This window comes from Emydura macquarii, unplaced genomic scaffold, assembly GCF_026122565.2.
Source record: "Emydura macquarii macquarii isolate MOO-44397 ecotype Brisbane River unplaced genomic scaffold, CSIRO-AGI_Emac_v2 contig_1146, whole genome shotgun sequence".
Classification (NCBI taxonomy): domain Eukaryota; kingdom Metazoa; phylum Chordata; order Testudines; family Chelidae; genus Emydura; species Emydura macquarii.
Window position 1 is genome coordinate 9295353 of NW_027131283.1, and position 15444 is coordinate 9310796.

At 38.4% G+C, this 15444-nt stretch overlaps 1 protein-coding gene across 2 annotated transcripts in view; it reads right to left on the bottom strand.

Moving 5' to 3' along the window:
• LAMA4 (laminin subunit alpha 4) overlaps positions 1–15444 on the bottom strand; it is a 128976-nt gene that overhangs the window by 41723 nt on the left and 71809 nt on the right. The window contains exons 10-17 of one of the 2 annotated variants that reach the window (XM_067546617.1): positions 14645–14812; positions 13255–13448; positions 10404–10520; positions 7987–8135; positions 5926–6067; positions 3997–4117; positions 3044–3160; positions 1425–1610 (exon numbers count right to left, since the gene is read on the bottom strand). In XM_067546617.1, coding sequence (XP_067402718.1) covers positions 1425–1610; positions 3044–3160; positions 3997–4117; positions 5926–6067; positions 7987–8135; positions 10404–10520; positions 13255–13448; positions 14645–14812 — 1194 coding nt within the window. The remainder of the gene's footprint in view (positions 1–1424; positions 1611–3043; positions 3161–3996; positions 4118–5925; positions 6068–7986; positions 8136–10403; positions 10521–13254; positions 13449–14644; positions 14813–15444) is intronic. The other variant, XM_067546618.1, reaches the window with a different exon arrangement.

Genomic DNA, 15444 nt, shown 5'->3' on the forward strand with positions numbered 1-15444 from the left:
ATAACTCTCATATACGTTATATCCCTTTCTCCTAGCTTTTGTCTTACTTGTTTATTTAGCCCAGTGGTTCCCAAACTTTTTGACTTGAGGACCACAAATATCATTTTTACAACCCTGAAGGGCCACCAGTCTATCAGCTCATAAAAAATGTATTGACGTATACACCATTAAGGACTGCAAAGCACTACATATTTAAAATAATCATTTTGATGCTGCTGTGCTCATTTTTACATTCAGTATTTTACACCTACAGATTACTCACAGTATGTCACAAACTCGCAGAAAAAGCATTAGTGTAGATGAGTGACTGTCATTACACACTGAAACACATGGCCTGGCAGCTAAGTCACGGCCAAACCGGAAGGCACTGATTTTTAGAGTCCTACCCCTCCTCAAGCATGGTGGGTTCTGGCTGCTCTGCCAGCAGCCCTCCCCTGCCTTGCCCACGAGGAGGCTGCCTCCATGCTGATCTCCCTTCCCCCTGGCTGCAGCAGGGAAAGTGCATGCGTCCTGTAGCCCCATGTGCTCTACCTGGGTCCTGAGGCAGTGGCTCCCTTCTGCAGCCAGGGGGACAGAAGATCAGTGCTCCTCTTCCTCTGGCTCCAGCAGGCACCCCATCACTTAGGGACCCAGACAGAGTATTTTTCTCTCTGCTGGAGCCGGGGGAGGGGAACACTGATCTCTCCTGCCTCTGGCTCCAGCAGGGACCCCAGCACCTATGCCGTGCTCCCTGATACAGCCAGGGGGAATGGAGCGCTGATTTCCTGTCCCCTTGGCTGCAGCAAGGAGCCTGCACCCATCTTATAGCTCTGTGGCAACGCACTCCGCCTGGGTCTTTAGGCAGTGGCTCCCTTCTGCCAGCCACTTTTGGCCCGCGGGCCACAGGTTGGGAACCAATGATTTAGACTGTAATCTTATCAAGGCAGGGACTGTTTCTTCTCTATGTCTGTTGTGCCTAGCACAATGAGGCCCTGTTCATGTTTGACCTCTAAGCACTAAAATAATAGTTATCCACTACCATCACTGCCACCACATCCACCACCATAATAATAATTAGCGATATGTATTTAACAAGTGGTAAAATTTTTGAAAGGGCCTATGTTCCATTGCAACAGTGAATTAGGTCCCTAGGAGCCAAAGGCTCATTGACTTCCAGTGAGACTTAGCCTCTGAAGTGCCTCAGTCATTTTTGAAAATGCTCATGCCCCCAGTAGTCTAAAACATTTTTGAGTAATTTTCAAGTATGTGTTATCCAGGAGTTAGAGCAGGTAGTAACATAACATGTTGTGAAGTCTCAGGGAAAGCAACTCGTGCCATATTCAATGGTGACAATTGTCAATCTACATTTACAGCACAGGGCTTGCAATGAATACCTGCTATAGTAACACCAAGTAACCCTGGGTCTCAGTGCCATGTCACAATACCTGCATCCCCAGCGGAGTCCACAGCACTATCATAAGCAACTGTATCATGCTTAAAGTTCTGAAGGTTCTTGGACCAGTTCTTCAGATTCTTAGCCATTGGGGTAGAAGTCTGGGTTATTGTCAAGGTAGTATTTACAGCCTCTTGCGTAATGAGTTTAGATTGGTCCAAACGCTGCCTAATATTACCTGTAATATGAATAGAGAACGAGCAGTAATAAACACTATTAAAGTACGCTACTTCTGACTAATGCTTCAGAAAATGAAAATAACATTATTGAGAGATTTGCTTCAACCGTGCTGGAGCCTTCCTCACATAGAGGTCAAAAACAAACCTTGGTTTTGCTATTTTTTCAAATTGCATAGAGAATTTGAAAACCTTCACTTGTTTGCTGTTATATTAATGATTAAGATGTACCAGCTGCTCTTGGTAAAGACTGTCACATTTTAAGCTTTTCAATGGAGTTGGGTTTGTAATGGCCGGGATTTCCAAGGCCTTAGGACTAGAATGGATTCAAAAGTATTTTATTTTCTGTGAAATTGTCAAAGAATGTGAATTTTATTTTTTTGGTGAACGTTTTCAGGTTACTGTAGAAAAACAAAAACTGAAAAGATTTTGGGTTTTGACCACTGGCATTCTTTCAGTTTTCTTAAAAAACAAAAACCCTGAAAATATTAACTAAACCAAACATTTTCATATGACAACATACTTCTAGTCAAAAAAATTATTTTTCATTGAAAAAAAAGGTTTAGATGAAAAATTCTTGACCATCTCCACTTGGGACATAAATGGCACTCAGGACACAGTGAAGTATAGATGGAAATACCTAATGGAATGCTCATGACCTCTATTTATTTCAAGAATTAAGGGCGCACATACTTAGTCATAAATTTGTTAGTGGCAACCTATCAAAACATTCAATCTGCCAAATGCAATCTACATTTGAATTAAATTTTGATTATCAGTGCAATAGGTCTACAAATTAATGGATTATCCAATCTGAAATAAAGTCAAGAATAATGTGATGGAGGGCAATCTTTAGTAACCTGGGGCCAAGACAAGTTTTTGCAGCTTCAGATGACAGGATATGTTATCTCATCATGTACACTGAACAATGAGCTGTTGCATTGCTGTTGTTAATAAGGAAGGTCTTCACATTCTTATTTTCTTTAAAAATAATAAACAAAAAAGAAAGAACTAAAATGTCTCACCATGTCAAATTTTATAGCATCATAATTGCAATTTGGGGAGACAAAAAGTGCTCAGCATTCCTTGTGAACAGTTTCTGGCTTTGCCTAAATGACTTGTGACAAAATTTGATAACTAATGAGATGTCATTGAGCGTAGTTATGAGTGTACATTATGTGCTCTGTCACCGTGGCTAAGACCATTCACAGCAGCAATACAGTGTGTCTTACTACAGGTTATCTTGATTTTCTCCCTTCATTGGGAAGTTCCAGGAATCTTTCCTACATTTTGAATAGGTAAAGGCAGACTTGTTTATGAAATCTTAATTTTAAAGATTCAGTCAAATACTGTTTGGGCTAACCAGGGCGGGGATGTCTAGTATAAATTTTATAGTCAGATTGTAAATATAAAGTTGGTATATTTATCTGGCAACCTTGCTCTGTTGATTGAATTTGTTTCATGGCTTTCATCAAACGGCTTTTCAGAGCATCCTTTCTGGCAATCGTTTCAGCAATACGGTGACTAGTGTCTGCAACAGTTAAATCATTACCTGTGAGGACAGAACAGAAGAAAAAATTGAACTCTGTGGTTTCAAAGAGCACTTAAAAATCTTGTTTTTATTGTTACTATTCTGCACAGATATATTGCTGTGCATTTAACAAACACTAGATAATATAGTGTTTACCCTGACCAACTTTAATATAATGCATTCTAATGATGTTGGCTTCAGGTGATCTAAATTGCTAAGCAGTCTTCCAGCTAATGCTTAATATTCTCCTGGAAGAGTCTTCTCAAGAGAATCTGGAAGCTGCTTCTCTATCTTCAACAATGATTAACTCTCAGAAATAATTTTGGTAGCCAGTAACTGCTTGGGACAGGTGATAATATATTACAGTCCAAACTTCAAGGCAAGATTTTATGGAAAACAAAAGGCCTTGAAAAATAAAAGCAGTAATTTCCTTTGTTTTATAGAAATTCCAATATTTTCAGTGAAGAAAATGCCAGAATCTTTTAAATCTTATTTTATTCTTAACTAGATTTGTAATGCCCAATCCTGCATTCACTTATGCATCTGAGTAAAGGAATGTGTTGACCTCAGTGAGATTACTCAGATGAGTAAAGTTACTCAAACGCATAAATGTTTGCAAGATCAGACCCTTAAGCTTTCAATACACCTGTAAATGTGCCCACTGTAAATAAAAGAAAACTCTCAGCAGCTTGGCACCACACTAGCTATTCAAACTATACATTTTCCTTTTCTAACAGTTTGGATTCTAACTTTGATCAATATATTATTCTGTTGCAGCAGCATTTCCTCCTTAATGATATACTTTTCAAATCTCTTTTCATATACAAAGCTATGGTATTACTGACGAAGTAGCAAACCCAGTAGGAAGGATGAATATTTACTAGCATCTGCCATCTCTTGTAGTTCCTTGGCTTGATTGAGGAGCCTTTCACTTTCATCTTTATGGTAAATGATCTGAGTGTCAATTCCAACCACAGCCTACAAATTCATTTAAAAAAGAGAGTCAGAATCTGCTTGATGAAATGTATCTCTTTACTGTGTCTGCTTTTAGATGACATAATATTTCACGCAGGCACAAACTACAAAATTGTTGCTGTTCCATTTTCTCTGCTAAAGTAAAAGGTAAGTGTTTGTATTAGAAATTTGGCTCAAACGCAAATTTTCTATAGGCTGCAACTGAAGTTTAAAGAAATGTATTTCCTCCAGACTGGGGAACTGAACAACAAATTCACAGCATAGCATATAAGTCATTTATATTAGGCAACTCAGATGTGGACTAGCCGATATTCATGCTACTCAGCTTGCAGGACACTATCCCTGAGAAGGAAGAAGCAGCCATCATCAGCTCCCCACTAAAGAGATCATCCCTTGGCAGGGAGGAAGAATGGAGCAAGCTATGAGATAAATAAAAGATGCCTAATATGCTTTCTGGTTCTGGAACTTGCTTTCATCGACGTTGATGACAAAAGTCTCATTGGCTTCAATGGGAGCAAAATTGGGTCAAAAAGAGTGAGGCCTAAAAGGCGAATCTTCTAAGATAAGAAAATGCTTGCTCTTATAAGCAGGGCTTGGGGATCTGCTTCATGATCTGCTTATTCCCTCTCCAAAGTTAGGCTCCCCAGGCATGACACCTATGGTAGTCTCTCCTAGGAGACTCATTGACCAGAGGATGGGGTCCTTGGATGAGAAATAGGTGGTCAGCTTATTGTATTGAAGGATGAATTTGTAAGCTCTTCTGGGCAGGGACAGAGTCCTCCTATATGTTTTGTAAAGCACTGTGCCTATGATGCTGTAAAATACCTATGATGCTGTAAAATAACAATAGTAGCATTACTAAGTCTGATTTCAAATATGGCACAAACATGTATGGCAGCTCAGATGTCAAATCTAATTTTCAGCCAAGTTGTTCTTTTTGTACAGTTTTTCTAGCTGGGCTAAGTGAGGCCCCTGGACTTCCCATTGAAATCATGTACTAGATAGCTCATGGGGCCAATCCAATGTAAAACGTGCATATTAAAAACTATTTTACTTGAGGTAACTGATATTTAATAATGTCTTACAAACTATTTGGGCCAAATTCAGTAGTGCTATGTAAGTTGACGTAAATTATAAAGTAGGGTGAACACTACTTGAATATATGCTTTCTTCTGACTCTCTGGCAGGCAAGTTATACCAACTTAGATTCCTTTTCACATCAGTAAAGCAAGTAAACATTAGTTTAAGAGTGTTTAAGTGACTGTATGAGAATCAATGCTAGGATAATAGGCCCTGATTCAACAAAACACTTTACCCTTGAAGTCAATGGGACATAAGCTCAGGGTTAAGAGCTTTGTTTATAAGGGATGGCACTATGTACATGCTCGACATCCAGCATATGCTTAATCAGCTTTGCCAAACTGGGGTCAGAGTCTAATCAATGCCACCTTCTGTATCACTTCTGATCTATCACTTCAACCACTTCTGAGATACAGCCACTCGGGGAGCAAAACATGGCAGCCATTTAACAGCACATAGCAACACTACACAACAGTTTAGAACGGAAGTGAAAAACATCACTGTAATCCTTTAATAACTACAGGGGAAACTTGGGATAGCAGAAGTAATTAACCAATTTGGAATTGGATTGGGAACATGGGATAAAGCTCTTATTCTTGCAAAAAGTGCTACATTGACAAATGATGATGAGCTAGGTTTTACTTCACACCCAGGAGCTCAAAGTCTTAGAACATCATTCTGGGGCCCTGATTCACTGCAAAATAGACATAAGCATTATGAAAGTTACTTACATCACTGATTCTGTGTGTAGTATTTAATGCTAGTAATGCAGTTTCATTAGCTTCCTCAATATAAGTGGCAATATTTTCATAGACATTTGAGGCATTTAATGCCTTTTGTACCAACCCATTTGTATCAACACTGTGTAAATTCCTGTTAGGAGAACAGAAGAAGAAAAAAAAGGAAAATTAAAACTTAATTTGTTTACATCTCTTACTTGTAAAATCATGATACACAGGCACTTTGGTACAAATACTACTCTCCATATGTATCCACTGACTCCCATCTGATTTCAGTGCATTTGCACGTGGGTGAAGATGGAATTAGGCCGTTTGGCTGGGATTTTCAAAAAACTCTCAGCAATGGCCTAAATCTGCTCCCACTGATGTCAATAGGGATTTTACCATTGACTCCAATGAGAGCATAGGTAGGCCAAGACTGAGTGCTTGTATGAAGACTACTCTTTAGGTGTAGTTTACATATTCCACTGTCATATAATAATTAAGCTAGCTACTAGATATATCTAACACATTAATTAATGACCTTGATCCTTCAGCTATCAACTTTCAATAGGTTTTTACATTTACCGATGAACAAACCTATAAAAATCCAGAGTATATGTTTGGTTCCGAGATGAACTCAAAAGCACTTTATCTTAACTTTCCAGGTTTAGGGCCTAATTCCATAAAGACTTATACACATGATTTTAATGGGACTATTCTCAGTAATAAAATTAAGCATATATGCAAGTATTTGACAGATCGGGGCCTTATTGCATCTTCAGCCTGAGCTCTCTCAAGATTTCTGAAACATCTTGCTGAACGTGTCCAAAGACCAAAATGAAACTATACTAAACAAAACAAAGACAAGCAAAGCAAAATAACAAAACCAAAACATATGATTTGAAAGCAGAATAAATATTTTAAGGGATAAAACTTTCACTATAGGATAATCTTTCCAACAAATATATGAGTGTCACATTTCCATCAGTATGATCCATAAAGTTTTCTATTTGCTTTGTATTAAATTCCTTATGTCATGTACTCGATAAAGCGCTTTCTCTAGGGCTGCAGTTGGAATAAAGCTAGCTATCCATTTCCTCTTGTCATGGGTGCACGCTCTTTCAAATGATTTCAATACCATTAATTAGAAGCTCTTAAACCCAACATACCAGTTTTTGTGGGGGTCTATTCAAGATTATGTAAAATTATAGAATTTAAGGAACAGCTGTTAAAATGTACTTAAATTATATACTTGAGTAGCAGTTAAGGGTTGATATTGCAAACATTTATGCACATGAATACCTTTACTCAATGTTACTGCAAGCAGAATTTCTGAAGGTGCTTTCTGCAAGTTATCACTTACAATAGTAATTTTTTTTGCACATAATCACAATTGTAAATAAAACCATAATTCAGATCTATCTAGAAGTCGCTTTTGTGTATATTGGTTAAAGTCTAAGTATTTATCATATTTCAACAGAACAAAAAGACTTTGGACACCTTTAATGTATGTAACTGGACTAAATCACCTTGACACCGTCCACTTGGTATTTAAATTATTACAGCTATAGTACACTCAGTTTGAGTCAAAATTACCACAGACCCTACCTCTTAGTGTAGCTGTAGAGCAATTTTTTATGTGAACCATCTTATTCACGTGAACCATTTTATTTTTAGGAACTACTTTTGCAATCTCCATTTATATTTGCCAGTATCGTATTATTTTACAGCAATCTACTTTTTTCTATTCCTTTGTTACTTTGGGATTATGAAGCAATGATTAAAATATGCGTGAGGAAAAAATAAAGGGAATTTTTAAAAAATTGACATTTTTTCTTGTTTAAAAAAAAATCCAAATATATATAAAATATATTGATCAGCTCTAGTTAAAAAACTTTTTCACAGACCATGATGTAATCCCTGGCACATATGACTTTCCAGTGATTTGTTTAATATTTATCTATAATCAGTATATATAATGTCACTATCTTTTTGTCTGTTTACCCATGTATCTGTGTGACTATAGTCCTTAAAATTAGCACAGTATAGTCTGCAGTAGTTAAAATTTACCGGTCCAACTTGTCAGCAAGTCTTTGAAGCTCCTGTGCATATTCCATAGCCTGCTGCACCAAATCATCATCAAATCGAGACAAATTGGCTAGTTTTTCTTGTAATTCCTTTTTAGCACCATCTATTTCTGCATAGAACCCCGACACATTCTAAACAAAATATGGAAGAATAGAAAAAAACTGAAAGTAGTAACAAAAATATCCTCTTAATTCTTAACAGTGCAGGGTTTTTTGGTTTATTAAGTAACATATATTTTAATGATGATATATTTTAACAAATGAAAAAAGAGGAAGTTGAAAAGGAGGAAAAATACAGATGAGGTCAAGGTGACTAAATGGGAGGAATGTGAAAAGTGAGAAAAATAAGCCAAAATATCATAACCCCACAGAAGGAGAGTGGATAGATACATGGGACACCAACATATTTAAGAGATGGTCTTCTCTTCCATTATCTTTGCTGATATTAGTTCCATAGTGATTAGCTGAAAGCATCTGAAATTGAGGCTTAACAGGTGGGATAAAAGAGTGAGATCATACCCCACTGATCTGCACTTGGAGGGCAAACCCCATCTGGATCCACAGCACAGAATGAGGAAGGGAGTGGGCTTATGTACTTCTGTGGCACTGTGCACCTCCCCATACAGGATGGAATCTTTACAGCAGACAGTATCCATAAAAGGTAATAGAGCCTCAGGTTTATTATATCTTATGCATTGCCCTTTTGGGGTTCCTGGTTGCAGCGGTAGCCATGGGAAAGTCTCTCTGCTAGTGTAGTTTCTACAGATTGAATCCTTGAGACCTGCTTGGGTTGGGGACAGATCCTGAACCCTATTCTGTGGAGGGATAAACTGTGGCCCATTGATGGGATTATGTGGGAGAATCTTCATGGAGGTTTCTTTGCAAAAAACCCCTTCCTGTGGCTCTTCTTAAAGTAGAAGTTAAAAATCATGGTTATAGAATTTTATCTGCAAAGAAACTTCTTATAGTGACCATCTGATGGGACTACTACTATTGGCTAAGGCAGCATGGATTCAGAAGCCTGGGACTAACCATGGAGTTCATCAGTGATTCTTCATAGTGCCTATGGCTGAGGACAAGTAATGTCTCTTTACCTCAGCCAAAGCTCTTTTGTACAGCCACATAAAATGCTTGTACAGACAGTCAAACATAAGATAGGTCTGCAACCATCGCCTCTGCAGTGTGCAACCCTCCTGCTTACAGAGTTGTAGATCAACAATAAACCATAGGGACCTTGGTATACAAGATACAAGGATGGAACAGAAAGGAGAGTGAGTTAAGAGCCTCTTGTAATAGCTAATGAGCTGCTTGACACTCATTTTCATGCTACTTCCCTTCCTGAAATGTGTTGCATTTATACTTACCAATTAAGAGAGAAAAACAAACTGAGAACACCTGTTGTATGAAACATCTGCCAGATAACTGGTGCACAAATAGAGCCACATGAATATATTGTATCAGCCACCCTCAAAAAGCCTATGTTTTGGGTTTTTGTTGGTGTTGTGATGTGTTGTTGTTATGTGGGGTTCTTTTCGTTAACCAGTTTATCAATTAAACATGACTTTTCAAACAGAATGAAAAAATTCTGTATCAATTTTTTGTTAAAAAAATAAAATAAATTTAACCAAAAGAAAAAAATGCCACCAAAATTTTCATTTTGGTCAAAAATTTCCATTTGTATTAAAAAATGGAAACTCAACTTTTTGGGGTAAATTTCTTCAGTTATCAGAAACTTGTTCTTATTTTGCTTTTGTTTTTTTGTAAAAAAGACCAAAACAAATTCCAGAAAATATTAAAAAAACTACAAACCTCACACAAATAATTGGGATTTTCTGACCACCTCTAGTCTATTTTCAGTGTTGAAGCAAAAAAGGATCAACCTTTTTTACACCATGAAACATTAATCCTCACTTCTTCACTCCACTGCTCCACAAAGTAATTGACTTTTAAGAGGATTTGTAAATGTGGTGTATAAACATGAAATTCCAACAATTGCTTATCTCTATGTTGAGATTTAGGGTCTTTTAACTGTTCCTGCCTTCATCTGCTTGAAATGGACCAGGTGCTTGTGTGGGGCTTTTTTCCTAAACAGACAGAACAATTCTCTGCTCAGTGCATCTTCTGGCCTCTTAACTGGGCCTCCCTTGTGAAGTAATTGACAAAAAGCTTATCTCAAATCTATCCCCAATAAGGTGTTCTTAAAATAACATCATTTTTCCATGGCAGTAAAATTTCATTACGGAAGTTTTGACTGTGGCAGAAATCATTAGGTTTTATTGGAATATTTGTCAGTACTTCAGCAATCCTATATAACAAGAGTTCTCCAAATCTGATGCTTTGAATACATGACTTGTAAAGAAAAAAAAAGGATGGCATTTAATCATACAATCAGGTGCCTACCTTTATCACATCACTTAGTTTTATGTTGAATTGTTGTGGCTCGACTAAAGTATCTATAGCACTTAACAGAATACTGTTCACATCATTGGTTTGCTCCTTCACTTTCTCCTGTAGCTTCTGCAGAAAAAAATAAATCCACATTCAGAAATGTTTTATGCATTGCTAAAATGCAGCATTAACATTCTCTGGTATGTTGTTAATGTGAACTCTACAGTTGTATTTGTGAAATAAATAAAGAGCTACCTCTTTTCCCATATAATTAATGTTAAGATTGAGTTTTGCTCACACTTCTCAAGTTGCATATTATAACGTGACATTTTCAGTTTGGCTTGTCTTCATGGAGGACTAAGGCCTTTATTTAAAAAAAAAAAAATTCATTTTGTATTACCTTTTGAGCAATTATTGGAATGAACTACCCTCACTACGCCATCGGAACAGTTCTCTGGGAGTACAAAGAAAAACAAAATATGGACTTTTCACAGTGGCATGTAGACTAGTTTGGACTGGAAGGTTCTTTTTCTACCTTCAAATTAGAGATCTGTTTTCCATGAAAATTATAAAACCAATGTGAATGTGCTCTTTGGTACAGCATCTGCCTTAATTGTGAAAAATAATGAAACTCAAACAATGGTTAAAAGCAAAGACAATTATGACCACATCCAACATACTTCAGGCTTCACTTCATGAATATGAGATGAGCTGCAGATCTGCTTCTGCATAGTAATTATAAAACAAAAGAAGAGAGGAACAAAAGAGACTCCGTACATGAGGATCCTAAGCTTTTTGTAGAGGAATTAGCGAAAACAAAATGCTTGATTTTATATTTAATTATTAAAAGAAAACACTGGTCCTTAGCAACAAACTATTTGGCAATAATGAAAGACAGAAAGAAAGAATAAAATAATGATCTGATTCACTGCACTGTTGTCCTGGACAGTTGTTTAAAACAAGTACATGTATCTGGTGCTTCTTTTTCCTACATCTCTCAAGTCCATCTGTTTCACTGCATCCCTCTACAACTAAAACCCTTGGATTGGTTTTAGAAATCTCCATTTTAACGGGGGAAACCTTCTCCTTTCTAGGAGTTCCTGAATCTTATCTTCCCCATTCTATTCGATACAAAATGCTGTGGTTTAAAAATCTTCCAATTTGGTTCCTGTGAACACGTTAATCTCTTTGACTATCTTTGTTGGCTTTTTCTTACCTTCCACATCAAATTCAAGTTGCCAGCACTGACAACCCCAAGAGTTCAAAAGCCATAAGTTAGAAAAAAAAAAAAAGTTCATGAGCCTGGCCTAAAAATCATGACATTTAAACCTCACTCACCCCAACAGATCATGTTTTTTGGTTGTTGTCTGGTTTTTAACTCCTCTGTCCACCCCCGGTACATGTACAACAGTTACAGGGTGAAAATTCAATCTTAAGCACACACAAACTATACACATAAATATGTGCAACTTCTCCCTGCCTTGACTGCCTCCCACTGCCCAGAGGCCTTGCTGTTCCCTGTCTCCCCACTGGCAGTTATCTCCTGTTTCCAGACTGCAGCAGAGGGACTATCCTAGGGTTTTTACTTCCAGCTTTCCCCTTTCTGGACAATGTGTATATGTGTGTGTGAAGAGTGGGAGTTTGAGGCTGCTGCTGCCACCAAGATTGGAGGGGGCCAGCAGCACTGGGCCTGCTCTGAGGTGCTGTTGGGCTATGGGGCACCCTGCTACTGCAGACAGCACAATGGCCTGCAGCACATATACCTCTAGTAGTCAAACTCTGAACCTACAGACAGCTCCGGCAAATTCCTGAGCTGCCTGTGTTTTATCGCGAGATTATGAGAGCTGCACCAAAATGGGCCAAAGCCAAAATCATGCACGCTGGTGACACTCATCCCCACATTCTAGGCACCATTCCTGAATGCTTTATTTGCATCCTGCTTCCACACTGTTCTTTGCACCTCTTCGATGCTGCTCTTTACACTTCTGCATGCTCCAAATGGCCTCACTCTATTTATTCAAGTCCCTCTTTAAATAATTTACTATGTACAGAATGTATTTAAAATAATTAAACCCTGACTGCTTGAAATGTGCATGTTAACCTGAACGTGTGTGTGTGTGTGTGTGTACACACCACTGCTTTCTGCTGAATGGAACCAGAACTACTTAGTTTTCTTCTAGGACTTATACTGATAATACTTAAAGGAAATTCTCCTTTACTTACAGTGGAGGGAGGGGGACCAGTGCTTCTGAAACAGGAAGATCTGAGTTGTATCCTGACTACCCCCATTAAATTCAAAGTAGCCATGCTGTGCGCTGCGAAGGGCGAGCCATGAAATCCTTGCCATGGGTTTGTTGCAATGTATCTCAGATATGTTTAAGCTGTCAAGCCTGTGTCTTGTTTAACTCCCTGGGGCTGAGATAGCATGTCTTCATCTTGGCTTGGATAGTAGGCTTGGGTAGCAGCTGACTTTTATTAGCACTTACATAGCTTACATCTAGACTAAGAGTGCCAAATTCATGCTGCAGAATGGACCAATTTACATTTTCACTAGGGCTACGAATTTAGGGTCCTATGAGAAAACAGAAGCACAAAAAGGTAAAGAACTTACCTAAGGTGACACACTTTATCAGCTGCAGAGCTGGGCATAGAATCCAGGAGTCCTGACTCCCATTTCTGTGTGCTAGCCATTAGACATTAATCCCTTTGGTGATGATAACATCAGTACAGAAACTCGCACAGAGGAAAACCTCTACACTCATTTCTGTAGCTACACATTTTTAGAATCCAACGTTTAAAATATCCTTATCAGTGAAAATGTGTTGCTCCCAGACACACCTACAATATACATGCTGCACATTACCTCATTCTCTTGGAGTTTGGCAGTGTTTTCCTTATTTATATCCTTAGTTTCCCTGACATAGTCAAGAGCCTGGTCCAGAGCCTCTTGTAAGTCTGACAGCTTCATATTATAGTCACTGAGCTGGTCCAATACGATGGGAAACAAAGATCTGGTCTCATTATACCTCAGCTGCCACTCTTCAACCTGCCTCAGCACTGAGAGAAGAGTCAAAGGCTATTGATTAATCTTTCTGAATTCCCTTGTCCTCTCCCTTCGCAGCATGAATTACCAGTCTGCCTACATGTGACTTTCTAAAAAGACTAAGATTAAGGTATGCTCTTTCTGTTGGAGTTTACATATACCAGCATTAGAACAACTTTATGACCTGATCTGCTGTCCTTAATCAGGAAGTCAGTAAAATCACATTTGCTAGCAGAGAACTTGGGCACTCACCTATGACACGTAGCTAGATTTTATTTCTAATTATTCTTCTGAATGGGAAAAAAACTTGTCTCATTTTAACTTCCTCCCCTTATCATAAAAACTTCAAATTACAATGATTGATTATAGAAATGGGTGGGACTGGTTTTTGTGTGTATACAGTCTCAACTAATTAGTCCATACTCTTATTCTCTGGATGAAAGAGTACTTATTGATTGTTTTACCCTTCCAGCTGCAATATTCCAAAAATCACAAAGGATCTGTCTATATTGCAGCTGGAGGTATAATTTCCAGTTGTACATATATTGAACTTGATCAAGCTAGTGTAGTAAAAACAGCAGTGTAGCTGTGGTGACATGGGTGGTGGCATGGGTTAGCCATGCTAATACATATATTCTGGGATGGGATTGCATTCATTTTGCTGGCCCATGTTCCTACCCCCCTACCAGGGCAACAATTTTTAACATTCTAGCTTGATCAAAGCTAGTTGTGTGTATGTCCATCTGGGCTGGAAATTATACCTCCAGCTGCAGTCTAGATATATCACTAGTGGAGATTCAGGCCCTGTAAGTCTACATAGTTCTCATTCTGACAGATAATGGCTTACTCTAACTTTCCCAATTTTTTATGTTTGTTTTTCCTTTCTCAGTCAGCAGTCTTGAGAAAGTGGCATGGTGGCATGGCACAATCATCTTTAACCCCTTGTTCAAGCAGTAATTAATTAATCTACTGCAAACCCTAGATGAAAACTTTTAATGGGTTCACAGGTTTCATACGCTTGTCATATCGCATGTATTCTCTTAAGCCACGAGTAATCCAGCTGGCCAACCACTAAAGTCAGCATCTACAAGCAGATTCTCCACATAGGTTCAGCGTTGCTGGTTACCATGATTACTATTGGAACGTTGTTTGCTATACTGTGTCTTTCCACCAGAATAAACACAGAGATAGACGGAGACCTAAAACTCACGCTCTTGTGCTGCATCAGCCTCATCAGTAGCAAGCAGCCTCTGACTGGAGAAAGGCTTGCGATGCTGGATTTCTCTCAGCATCTCCTCCGCCAAGTTCAGCTTCTGAATGATATCCTCAGGGCTCAGCTCGTGTTGGATTCCATAGTATTTCATCTTGCTGCTGATTTCTGAGGACAAAGAAATAGATTGTCACTCCATCATAGTTACAATGAAGTGAACTTTTTGGAACACTTTCATCCCTCGGGCTCTGGTTTGAATCCAGATCAAGTTGATAGCAAGTGAAATGTGGATGACACAGAGTAAAGCTGACACTAATATTTCTGTCCACTAACTTCAGAAACAATGTGTTATGGGTTAGTCTATTTACATCATGTTTTAGAGTATATTTATCAGATTGTCACAAATGTTTCCCAGTGCCTATATATTAATACCCATTTGGTCTTTTCTTTTCTGCTAAACTATCTTTAGCAATCCACAAAGTTCTATCACAGCTTCCCATAATATATCAGAGCCATTTGGGTGTAGAGAGCACAAATGATTCTGGTCAATTGACCAGAACATTTACATGTGCCAGGTCAGCCCTGGCCAAGTCCCTGACATAAGTACATATCAAGCACAGCACCAGGGCATCCTATCTCTGTCAGAGAGGGGGAATAACAAATAATCCGTGGAGGCAGAGGGAAAAGGGAGGCAAACAGGAGAAGGGGAGAAAAAGAGGAGAGAAAAGGAAAGAAAGAAAAGGACAGATGGAAGAGACAGCAAAAGGAGAAAAAAAAAAGAGAAATGGGGAAAGACTCAG